This window comes from Chelon labrosus (assembly GCF_963514085.1).
Source record: "Chelon labrosus genome assembly, chromosome: 18".
Lineage (NCBI taxonomy): Eukaryota > Metazoa > Chordata > Actinopteri > Mugiliformes > Mugilidae > Chelon > Chelon labrosus.
Genome location: NC_140351.1, coordinates 17,389,395 through 17,402,430, shown reverse-complemented (window position 1 = coordinate 17,402,430; position 13,036 = coordinate 17,389,395). Strand labels below are relative to the sequence as shown.

Below are 13,036 nucleotides of genomic sequence, written 5' to 3'. Positions count from 1 at the left end.
CTAAAATTAAAGTTTGGCCACTTTATCGTTCATGTCCTAAACCACAGTTTATACCTCTAATCTTATCAACTAAATATTTATTTGCAAAATGAAACAGGTCCTTTGACATCGTGTACTGCGATCATGAAAGACTTTTTCAGCACACACAGTAAAGGATTCATTTCCTGCTACACTTCATACAACATACCTCCAAACTTTTTGTCTTTCTTTGGCTCTTCATGAAGTGTTTTCTGCTATACACCAGATTAAAAGGCAGTGATGAATGTTGTCAAGTGACCTGTGATCAATTCAAAAGTAGCATTTTGAAAACAAGCATGTAAAACCGCTGGTATGGTCTGATACATGAGGCACGTTTGGTTTAATCACGCTGGGCTGTTTGAGGTTGAAGCCTCACAGATGTTTTGTTGTAGATTTACTCCTGATGTGACCACCAGTCACCACAGGTGTCTCCACATCATCACCACAGACGGTCTTCTTGGGTCTTCTTAATGCTTATATATTTTTTTTAACAGCATACTGGAGAGGAGCCATTGATCAGCTTTAGCATCCTCACCTACTTTGTCTTAACTCATGTGCCTAACACTTCAGGTTCTTTTGCAGCCATGCAGTCTCAGGTTGAGAATGAAGATTTTACCCAAACTTCCTTTCCTCGCTTTTAGCTGTTGCTGCATTCAGAGAACCGGACAACACATTTCATTCTATTCCTGCTTTTCCTGCTATCGCTCCTCTTCCAACTTACCGCTCATTTGACCGTCTTTTCCTCGATGCCGCTGTTGTCGGATGAACTTAAAACTTCTGTATCAAGCAGGGTGGCCTGCCTGGATTACCATTGTTTGTTAGCCCAGTGGATGGAGGTTTCCATCTCTGTGACGACAGCCGGGTTCACAGAGCAGACACGTAACTCTAAAGCGAGCTGCTTTATGGCTTTCACTGCACCAAAGGTCATCCCAGCTTCTTGACATTCATTGTTTGGTTGGAAAAAAAAAAAGACACTACTATGGTTTCCTCAACTGTACGGTGCACCGAATAATGACTGAAAATCCAACCTCTTGAGTTTTGACTATTGACAAAACATCTTCTTCTGTGCCTTCACACTGATGTATGAAGTAAAACATGTTTTGTATTATTCTGAAATCATTGTGCAATATTTGTTCTGATGCTGTAAATGTTACGAGTTTTCCAAAGATTTAAAAGATTGTATTTTAAGTTTGATACCAGAAACTGATGAGAAATAAACTTTATGATGCACAACAACACTTTATTTTTTTTGTTTTTCTTTGTGATTGTGATTAGCAGTGTTTCCAAACCCTTGTCGTTCGGTGGCGATGCCTTAAAATGAAACATTGTCGGTTTGCACCCCCACCCAAATTTCTCAGGTTGTTTAATTTGAAGCCTCAAAAGCTGAAATGATTCACTTAATTACATAATATAAACAGTAATTAGTGGTAAGTGAGGGGAAGTCTTTTTCTTGCAACCGCTAAGTCTTCTAATGCAACTCCTTTACCAACACCCAGATTGGGAGTCACTGATCTGAGGGGAAAGCCCTCTCGGATCCTGAAAGGCACCTCATGATACTGCATTTAACTCTCAAAGCAAAAGCATAACTTTTTAGAAACTTCCTTGTTTCTTTGTTGACTTATATAGTTTTCAACCATGATCCTTTCTCTTTTGACGTTTTTTACCAAAATAATGTATATTTCTGATGAGTCGGTCTTTTGACGTATTGTCTCATCTCGCTAGCTATCCATCTATCTCTCCTATCCCTTAGTCTGATTATAGTAAATCAAGAGGCAGTTATGAATGCGTATAATCATTTTAAGGACCAGATTCTTGTAGATTTTTTGTTTTGTTGTTTTTCTAACTTACCTCCCTTGCACTGTGCTGCCTGGAGAGAGAGAGCCCTTCCACTCGCAGCACTCTCTTAGAAACGAGTTTTGTTTTCCAGAATGCCAGACTGTTCGTGTTTGCAAATGTCAACATTTGTAAAAGCCGTCGTTGAGCTCCAGCAGACTGAGGGCCCCCAGGGGGATTAGAGGAGGCTCTGTTTACCTGCTCTGAGGAATGCTGCCCTGCGCGGACGCTTTTGTATCTGACAGGGACCCAAGGTCACAGTGCCGGGAGAGATGGGCCGCTTTGTCCCTCCCTGAAGTTTCCACCTCACAATATCAACAGCAAAACACAATGTGGGGAGAAGAAAATGGAATTCCTGCTCATGTTGCAACAGTGTTCACAAACTCAGGTTAAGTGGCCTCTTTTACCTTTGATAAGTCTAAGCGATGGAGGGCTGGTTTGCAAAGCTGTAATAGAATCTTATTTTTATTTGTAGTAGGACCTTTATAATCTCCCCTTATATTTATTTTATTAATAGTCTTGCATGTGCTACCCCTTCTTTCAAGAGTCAATTTTCCTGTATAGTATTTACTAATCACATCTGCAGAATATTTAACCGCCGCTGCAGTACCGGTGTTCAGCCACACGGTGTCAGGCTTGCGCCGCGCAATAGCACCCAAGCACCCTGGGAGAAACTGATGCTGTAATCAGTGTGACAAAGATGTGTAGCATAATACCACAAGACCAAAATACATCACTATTAATTGCTGCGTGCGCCACTATAAGTCTCTGCGAAAATACCGGAGGATTACAGTGATCTGTAACAGACTAACAAAGCTGCGACTGCAGCGCTGCGTCTCCGTTTGGGAGCGGGCTTGTCAGTCACCGGTGGAGCTATCTGACCTCAACCAGCAGACACCGAGAAGCAGACGCGGGGCTTCTGTTTAATTTGTCTGCGAGTTAGGAGTTATTTGCAGAGGACAGACCTCGTTAAATTTGACACGGGCTCTCAACATTTCGCAAGCACGCAAAAGGTAGTTCAAAGCGCAATATTCTGCTTTTTGAATGAGCTGCCAAATAGGGCCAAATTGTTTGCCATCCCTCCCAGCAATTCAAACAGTCTTTATATATGAATTATAATCAAAAACTCTATATATACTCTATATCTTTCACTATAAATAGGTTTTTGGACCGAAAGGGGGGAATCTAAACACCGATTTATTCGTTATTTAACTAACTTCTGAGCTTAACTGGTTCATATTCTCCCTTAAATGTTCCTCTTTGTGTTTCCCGTGGAGCTCACTTAGACAAAGACATGTAACAACTGCAAGTTTGAAGATTTTTCTTTATCTCATTTTGTAATAAACATATAAATAATAAACTCTAGACATTTTTTTGACACATCGCCCTGTTATGAAAGTTAACTGGTATGGTCTGGCTATATATAGACTATCCAAACTGTGCATCTGCCGCAGGTCATTTCTATAAAACTATTTCCCTATTACAAAATATGAAAAGAAAAATAACATTTTTTTTAGTACATTTACAGGAGTTACTTATTAATTTATTTAACCAAACTGTTTCAGTACTACTTTAACTGTTACTGAATTGTCAGAATCTGCATTTAATATTTTTTTTCCTCAGAAGAAAACAGAAAAAAAAAACAGAAACACACACACAAGGAAAATAAAAAAACAAAAGCAGAGAATGCAGACACGAGGCAGAATATCTGTCCCTCTCCGACAACTTAAACGAACAGTTTTACAAAATAATAAAATTCTTAATAAACCAAGCAGTACAAGATTTTCCAATACTTTCCCAACTACTGTATTTAAATTAAAATATATTCTCATATCTTACACTATTTCAAATAACGAAATGTGATTCGGTAGCGATCTGTCAAAATCTAATTTACAATTCTGTGTATAAAAATATAATTTATGGAACCCCGCGAAGTTTGTTCTCCCCAAAATATAACAGTCAGTTGCACATATATGCACATATGAACATTACAGCCTGTCAGAGTTAGCTCCGTTCTACATGGTCTTCTGTCTCTTTGCGATATTTTTTTCTTTTTCGTAATTTTTTTTTTCATTTTTTTTCTTCATTTTTCTTTCTTTTTTTTTTTGCATTTGAGATATACAAAAATAGATTATGCACAATTTGCTGCTCACACCGTTTCAGAATCCATTTATGTGACAGCAGCAGAGTTCACATGAGAATAAATTATTCAAAGAGAAACTTTTTAAGGCTCCATTCATTCTTTGAAAGGGGACACGTCATGGAAAAGTCACTGAAATAAATATCCCAACTCCGCTGGGGCCTTTGTCTTGTTTATCTGTTTGTTCGTTTTTTTGTTTGTTTTTTGTTTTTTAATTATTATTATTATTTTATTTTTTTTTAATCTACTGAATAGTTCGTGTGTCCTACATTTAAGTGTCATTCTGCTCCTGTAGTAGAGGTTTCAACTTGGGTATACTGACATCCCAAGTGGATGGATCGAGTGGCTGTCCAAGAGCCATGTCCCTAATTGATAAAGGATTTTGGAGTACCAGTGCACTCCGTCGCTCTGTGCACTGACTTGAGGTTGGGAACTGAAAAGCAACGAGGACACCCAGTGGGCGAGCCTGACAGGCGCCAGGGCCCAGTGCGCCAGGTCGTGGTCTTCGATCACTGCGTAACAGGACGCAAGGACCTGGTCCACCACGACGGTCCCTTGCACGGTCACCGGCGCAAACGAGCCCTCGTGTTCTTGCGTGTAAATCCGTTTTACGGTCACAGGCACGAGTCGACCTCGCTCGGCGTCGAACACGAACACTTTCTGTCCACGTTGGACTTGGCTGGCGAAAACAGCCGACATCCTCTCCTCTGCGCCTGTGGAGTTGTCGCGGCCGACGAAGATGAGATGCGCCGCGGTGAGGGTGATCTTCTGGCCCGAGTCGGTTTCGATGACGTAGAAGACCCTCCTGGTAGTCGAGTCTTGGTCTATGAACATGATGAAGTCGGTGTAAATCGGGGTTCCGTCGTCATCTGCTGCCAGGACCCTGTCACCGGTTTGGAGAGCTTTCACCGCCTTTTTGGTGCCATCCTGAAGGGTGACAGTGGAGGAGCCTGGGAAGCAGCCGCCTGACTTTGCTGCCACTGAGTTTTCTGTTGAATTAAAAGATTACCCAGTCAAAAAAACGGAAATCTTTCCAAAAATAATCTATTTCTATTCCTTACTATGTTAAGGCACTCAATAGCCGTGTGTCAAAAGCACTTCTAATACACATGGAATACCCTCGAGCAACACATTTAAAGTTTTTAACCACTTGTAGGACTTTAAAAACTAATATCACAGGTGCTTCGCCCCATTCAAAGGCCCATTCAGAAACCCTCCTTTTTTCTTTTCTTTTTTCTTTTTTTTTTTTTGCTCGTGTTTGTATTTTTCCTGCCTCCACACATCGTGGTGGGCCATATGCATTCATGCCAGATGCGTATTGGCTTGGCCCACGTTGTCTGAGACGCGAAAACTGAAAGCCTTGGCTCATCTATTCTTAATTAAAAAACCCAATAAAGAGCAGGCATTGTTATTCTAAATCAGCTTGTGGATCGAGCTACTCTCGGTAAAGAACACTTACGCCTTTCCCAGCTACTCTTCCCATATTTACTCAGGTGCAGAAACCTCTATGTGACAATTCACACAAATAGGCGACTCACAACTACTATTTACCCAGTGGAGCCACTTTTCCAAGCCTCTCGAGTTGTAGATTTGAATTTAAATGAGGGCCCGGACTCTTAAATGCTTTCTGTTGTGCAACATCAATGTCCCCCCCTTGTCTACCACCTCTCCCTGCTTTGTTGTCAGTCTTGATGACAATAATTTTGGCCTTGGTGGAGCTCTTCACATACCAGTCTCTAGGATCACACTGTCCTGCTCACAGAAAAGGGGGTTACCTACTCAGAATTTGGGGCTTTTAATCTTCTTTTAAGATTCCCGAGCATGAAATAAGGTGACAACTGAAAACCAGATTTACCCCGAGCAATTGAACATTGTTCAGCCAAATCCTTTTGGTAAAGTCGCATGACCCCTAATGACAAGTCGGCCCAGGACCATACTGTGATCTCAAAACGTGTGTGTTGAATGATAACTAAGGGATTTATCAATAAAGTCGGAGTGAAGAAAAGCGCCATGGTTCATCAATCAGTGTGGAGGAATATTTTCTAAGGTGTCCTGTAGTGAAGGCCTGAGTAGAGTATCTGAGCGCCGAAAAGGTCTTAAAATAAAAAAATGTGAAAGTTACAACTAAGATAAATTAGATCAGATTATAAAAGACAAGTTTTTTTTTAAGGTGGATTATGTCTAATTTCTCAGATATGATTAAACAAATTCAAAAGTAGCTGTTCCTTTCCTCTGTAAAAGCAACCAGAGAACAAAACGATTTGCTTTTCTAGGTCACAGCGAGCAGCCTTGTTAGATTATGGCCGTGTTTCCCACCAGGAGACGGTGTGGGGCGATGTAAGATCAAGAAATAAGCTGCATGAAAAAATGCTCATAACGCCACCGGCTGGGATGTGCCCATACATCATTTAGAGTAATATCTACGTACAGGTTAGCTAAAGTCAAAATGCTCATAAAACATCAGATAAATACTGATTACGCGTATTTGTGATTTAGTAGAATAGCTTTTGAACAGTTTTGCAATGTAAATCAATCAACAGATATGAATGTATATTTCTGTGACATCTCTTCTATATCTCTATTTCTCTGCGTCCTGGAGCACCATGCACCTGATTGGTTAGTTTTTTTGGACACTGGCACGAGTCCATTGACGACAAACTCTCTTTTTAAACTCCGATATACGTCCATTCCATCAAATCTACTTCCCTTAACAAATAGTTCAAACTTAAAGCTACAGCTTTTCTCTCAGCTGCACCTGATGGAGAATGCGCACTGATGACACATTGGGTTATTTTCTCCATATCCCCCAGTGCGCATGGCAGATTATCAGCAAAGCGGGTTCCCTCTTGGAGCCATACCTGCTTTCACGGAGCAGTGGATGTGAGCTTTAGATTCATAATAGACCCAGTCAAATCCGGCTTCCACCGCCAGCCTGGACAGGGTGCCGTATTTGCTCTTGTCTCTGTCCGAGGTGGTGATGTCCACGGCCCTGCCCTCGTAGTGGAGCGACTCCTCGTAGTGGTGTCCGTCCTCGTCCCAGCCCTCGGTGACCCGCAGCTTCACCCCGGGCCACTGGTTCATCACCGAGATGGCCAGCGAGTTCAGCTTGTCTTTACATCTCTGCGGGAAGGAGAAATGGATCAATGAGCCACCCGGGCTGCCACAGATTGGACCAGAGCTCGCATATATTAGATTTCTATAAGTCTGAATGGCCATTCTTATACTGAGACAAATCTGCTGCCAGCACACATGATGACTGCCTAAGATGCTAAAAGGATTTCAGCATCTTTAAGTCTGAGAAGTAAAGTATTGGCTCGCATGCGCTGCACAGTCCCCTCCAGAAATCTAGGCCTACCCTCCCGTCAGATTCCCTGTAAGTTTCCATGCTCTTTGCTATTATGTAATAATGGCATATGAAGACTAAATGTGGACTCGCTGAGGTCAACGCTCTCCATCTCTACCTGACGCCCCTGATTCCTCCCATCTGAGGTGAAACACTGGAGCTGAACTGCAGCATCTGATCCTGAATGTGAGCTTGCATTTCTCAGTGTGAGCAGCAGCGTCAGAGGGCACATCTCGGATAAGAAAGCTGGGCGATGAAATATTGATAAGGCACTGCATTCGCTTCACTGGCCTATAACGTATGGGTCTTTGGACTTGGAAAGGTGCAAGCAGCGTCCCTCTCTTTCAAAAATGTGTTGCACTAAAAACAACATTAATACATTAGGAATTCATGAGTAAGGCGATGAAATGTGCGCGTCCTTTTATTGGTTGTCTGTTTTCTTTAAATAAATAATTGATATGCATGATGATATGAAGATGATCTTCAAGAGCAGCTGCTTCCCTAAAATATCTGGAGTTTGTCCTGCACATAAGTCGTCGCGCCCCAACCTCTCTGCGCTCTCAATGAAGATGCTTGGCCTTCTCCAAGACAACTATTCTCGACGCCTGACCAATATGTCAAATAAAACATCACAAAGAGTCCTTTCAGTCCAACAGCGGAGGGAAACTTTCATTATTCTTCTCCTGCAAAGTCTTGGAAACGTGACATGCCTCCTTAAGTCGAGGTGTTTGGGCTGCTGACTGACAGACTTGTGAAATATCCGAGGATTGTATGGGGGCACAGAGGAGCGTCTATGTGTGACCCACTGTCCTTTCCCCCTAATGGACAGACAGCCTGGGGTCTGAAAGCAAGAATGTTCACACAGACCTTCAAACTCGTATAACAGAAAAGAAAGTTCTACATATATCAGTCGCTGTTTTATTGGGATATCACACTTGTAGAATGTGTTGAATAATAATAATAATAAAAAAAAAACGTCTCCCCCAAAAACCTTCAGCATACTGAGTGGATTGTCGGAGTCAAGAGCCGTAAAGCTTAACCTATTTATTAATTCATCAGGTCGTGTGCCGCAAATCAAGCCAAATTCTGCTCAGCCACCATGAAGCCCAGCAGGGCGCCTTGGACCGGCGCTTTGTGCTCGGGGTAAAGTTGTTCAACAGCCTGCCTCTTAATCTTTTCACAAATGATTTGGTTAGAGGAAACACTTATCAGCTACCTGTCAGTGCAAACAAGCCGCCAGCTCATCTCTTTTCCGACTCGTTTGCACTGTGGGCAGAGCCTATTAACACTGCTACGCTGCGAAAAAAAAATAAATCGACTATAAATAACCATCTAATCTGGCACTTTATCGTTGTCATTTTTTCTTAAAAGCAAAAAGCAAGATTTGCCAGTATGGCTGACAAAGTTTTAACTTTGTTTCTGCCTTTTGTGCTTCTACTCACCACACGTGAAACATGAAAAACGTCATTATAAAGGAGTTAGATTTATTATTTAGGAAAAATGATGTTTCAGAGTCTGTGTATAGGTGGTGAGGATGATGCTCCTGTTCCACTCATGTGCAACAACTCCTGGAAACTATCTCTAAACGTCTGTAAAACGCATCTGTTGGCAACTTTCCTGGGAGTGAGCTGGTTCAGTAGTTAAGCGAATGGGTGCTTGTTCAATCGCTCCTTCTACACAATCTTGGCTAGACCCCAGTGAGTTGATTGATTAATGGATTTATTGCACACACCTAACAGTGCTACTGCAGCCCGCGCCTTTTTTATGTATGAATACCATATCGGTTTTCAAAAAACCCAAGATAATGAGTCCGCGGTAATCGTGCGTAAAACCCCGTGCGTAAAAACTCGCTGGCTACATGCGTATAGCCGTGGAACAGCGTGCACACCATTGCCACAGTGTATATCCCCTTGTGATGATGCGTGTGTCACTTTCAGCTACGCTCGGTGCATGCTTTAATTTGAGGGCTTTACAATTTCGTGTACGACAAGGAGAATCTCACCTGTTTTAACTTACTGTGGCCTCCCGCTGACCAAAGGTCCTAAGTTCAAATTGTGTTTCAGGCCCAGTGAGGGGCGCGTACAAGCTCTTTCATGTACATTTCACACTCGGAAGCGGTTGCTGTGTTTTTCTGTAAACGCTCGAATGCTGAGAAGTGAATGGATGGTGAGCACGAGATTTTTTTTAAAAATATATGTGGAAAAAAAAGATAAATCCCCAAAATGCTATAGCAATAGGCCACCAAGTTTGGCAGACACGAACCGCATATGCCCTATTTAGTGACATTTTGTCAAAAACTATCCCATCTTGTTTGCATGTTTTGATACTGACCTGCACACGCAATAGTATATAAGGCAGGTGGAATATCAGAAAAGGCTTTAGTTAAGATAGGTGCATGTTTTCAGAAATCCATGTAATCAAACAATTTCTCCTCTTTCCATAGACGTGGAACCTCTTAGAGCATCCGTGGAGGATCCTGAATCCCCACGCTGGGAGTCACATCCTCACAGAACAGTAATTTCATGCTCCCCGTGTATGAGAACCTATAGGTGTATGACAGAGGAGACGTGGGGAGGGCTGAGAGGGACGCCGAGACCGCACGCACAGTGAATATTTCATCATGCATGGTGCGAGCCACGGGTTCAGGGGCTCCAGCGCGCGCCCTGGCTTCGTCGCCACCGCCAGTACCACCACCACCACCGGCATTTTATTATTACTGAGCCAATATCACCCAAGCGCTTTTAATAATTCACCAGCATCTGAGTGCTAAAAGTCATGCTGAAGAGAAGCGGCGTTCTGCAGCCTGGAGAGAAATCAAGGCATCTCTCCGGTGTATTGTGAGCCTCGTCTTATCTGCACTGAACGAGCTATGAGGCTTGATAACTGACTGGCTACACGAGGATGGGGCATTTAAAGAGAGATGTCATCCTTCATGCAAGTGCACTGTAAGAGCCACTATCAGTCCTGTGCGTCTCGCTCCTATGATTGCCCGGGTCCCACCCTTTTATGAAGTCCTGATAGTGTTCAGAACACTCTCAAAGAAATGTCACTGTTTCATGCACAGATGCACGCCAGGAGAGAGGCTAAATTACAGCAGCCTGTGAAAGAAAATGTCTGAATGAGCTACGCCATGCCTGAATGAGCCCGGCTGTTTGAAGCGGTGCGCATCCCCAGCTTTCTGTGTTCAGGGCTGGAATAAAGAAAGGCGCTTAAACAAGCTGCAATGCAAAGCTTAATTAGGCAGCGCATACTGAAAGTCTTCGTGAAATGCGAGGTAACACAAACGTGCGCCCTTTAAAGCAAACAAATACAGCCTCACACAGATACAAATATAGATATGAGGAGAGGGGCGCATTAATATTTTAAATACACTGTCACAATCATGAAGGCCGAGTGTCCTGACTGTCCGCTTGCACATCACTTCTCCAGCTGGATTTCTATATTCGCCTCAAGCCTGCAGCGTTTGAAAACTCCCGTGCTGTGGTGCATAAAGCGCATCTGCTTTTGCAGTGAAGTTAAAATGCTCAGTGTGAAGAGTTCAGCAGCGGGTAGAACAGACTTCACTTAAGGTGCGCAATCAGTCTGACAAGGAGGTTGTTGCAGTGCGCAGTGATGATGCGTTAAGAGACGGGCAGTAGAGGGAAAAAAGGTTATTCAGTCTCCTTACCTGAGTCATTAGCCTGTCGGCACCGGTGTTCTCCTCATCCTTGAATATGATGTCTGTGTTATAATTGGGAGTCAGTTCTTTAAATCGCTCGGAGTTTCGTGTGATCTTGCCTTCGTATCTGCCGCTTGCCCCGAGGGTCTTCTCCGCCACGTTGGGGATGAACTGCTTATACGCAAGAGGTGTCAGCTTCTTCGGGTGCCTTCTCCTGCCGTAGCCCCTGCCCGGTCCGCATCCCATCCCAGAGGACACCAAGGACAAGCAGATGAGACCGGCCAAAACGATTTTGGTCCAGAGCAGCATTTTTGTCCTTTAAGATCTCAAACGAGTCACCGCTGCTATCTCTGCCGTCTGCCTCTCCCGGCTCTCGCAATGTCCTTGTCTCCTCTTCTACTTCGCCTTCGCCTTGTCTCTACCGTGGCAGGTGCGGAAATGAACGCCTCAGACAAACGGTAATAACGGGGCACATCGAATGAGCGTTTAAAAAAAGTAGTGAGGGAATTAAAAGCCACGGGATCTCTAGTCGAGCTGCAGCCGCTTGTGTGAGGCGACCGCTTTTACTGCTTTGTATTATAGCACCGATCTATAGCAGGGGAGGGACTTGATTGGCTCGCCTAGACAAACCCTCCTGATGTTATCCCACAAAAAATCTTAAAAGATTTCTTCCACCTGAGGGTTAGCCTGTGTTGCGGGGAGGAGGGGCTGTTCCATGGGAAAACATCAATTATAAACCGTCTTTTTTTTTTTTTTTCACCCTCCCGTTTTCAAGCTTTCACAGGGAAGGAAGCCCAGACAGGGCAACTTGCACAGTGCCGGCCTCACATCTCAAGCAGTGTAGTAAGTGATTTCAGTGCGTGTGCGGTAATTGAAGTGAGTCTGGGGCAACTTTCCGCACAGAATGCGTGTCCCAAGGGATTAACACTGCTTGTGGACACGCACTGCGCACATCTGGACTGGGCGATCCTGTTGTGTGTCCTAAATAAATAAATAAACATCATTAAGATTCCACTTGCCGTACAAATGATTAGGCTGACGGATTTAAAGTCGTATTTGCCTCTAACCTAGTTTCCCTTGTCAAACCACATGAATGCCAACGTGAATAATGCGCACGAAAATTCCTTTGGAGACGCCGAGTACCATTTAGGTGATTCAGACTCAATACATCCGAGAAAACACATCGGAAATTTACTTTTGCTTTGATACTACTCAGACTCACACACAAAAATAAACCTGTTCTAACACCTGTACTGTGTGCGCAATGTGCGCATTTGTTGCGCACTTTATCTTTACGCATTAGAGCATGCGTTTTATGATTTAATAGATTGCTCTATAAGATTACTGTTCCAAATGACTGATATTGGTCTTTTAGTGCGTAAAATAACTTTAGGTTTCAATGGTTAAGGATCAAACACGTGCTCTCAGTCTACCAAAGTCCACTTTATTGACAGATGCAGAAATGGCCCATGGTAGCAAAACAAACTTTCTGTAATACAGTCTCCTTTATAAGGGGCTGGGTGAATGACAAGATAAGCAAACAGAACCCACTGTCATTAATTCTTCTCCTGTATTATGATTCTCATCAAACTTCTTGAGTTGTTTTGCCTCCTTCCTGTGATCAGAGCCAATTAGGAAAAACATTTCAGTGTTGCTGTTCATTAAAAGTGCATGGCACCATCAGACATAAAACACAACTGCACTCTCATTGGGGGGTGTATAAAGTCACATCTAAAGTGTGTCAGGGAGGAAAATTATTTGTCTGATAACAAAGAGTAATTACAGGAAGAAGGGCTGTTTTGGGCCAACTTTAGCTCTCATCACGCAGACAGTGTGGCACAGAAGTGAGGACAGATACGGCAGCCTTTGGTGTGGCTTCAGTCTGATTAAACCTCAGTCTGGCTGACCTCCAGTCTGGTGTTGTTCCATCTGTGCCAGGCTTGTGACACCGCAACCAGAGCAGGTGAGATTACCTGCCGCTCACTGAGACCATGAGCATAAACTCTTGGCCCAAAGTTGGCTTGTGCACTTGGCACATTGCAGT

General features: G+C 43.3%; 1 protein-coding gene across 1 annotated transcript; it reads right to left on the bottom strand.

Moving 5' to 3' along the window:
* Positions 1-2,893: 2,893 nt before the first annotated feature.
* shha (sonic hedgehog signaling molecule a) lies at positions 2,894-11,520 on the bottom strand. The gene is made up of 3 exons (XM_084565935.1): positions 11,002-11,520; positions 6,850-7,111; positions 2,894-4,980 (listed from the first exon to the last, which is right to left on the bottom strand). Exons 1-3 carry the CDS (start codon positions 11,299-11,301, stop codon positions 4,295-4,297), a joined length of 1,248 nt encoding a protein of 415 aa, XP_084422061.1. The 5' UTR covers positions 11,302-11,520; the 3' UTR covers positions 2,894-4,294.
* Between the last annotated feature and the right edge of the window lie 1,516 nt (positions 11,521-13,036).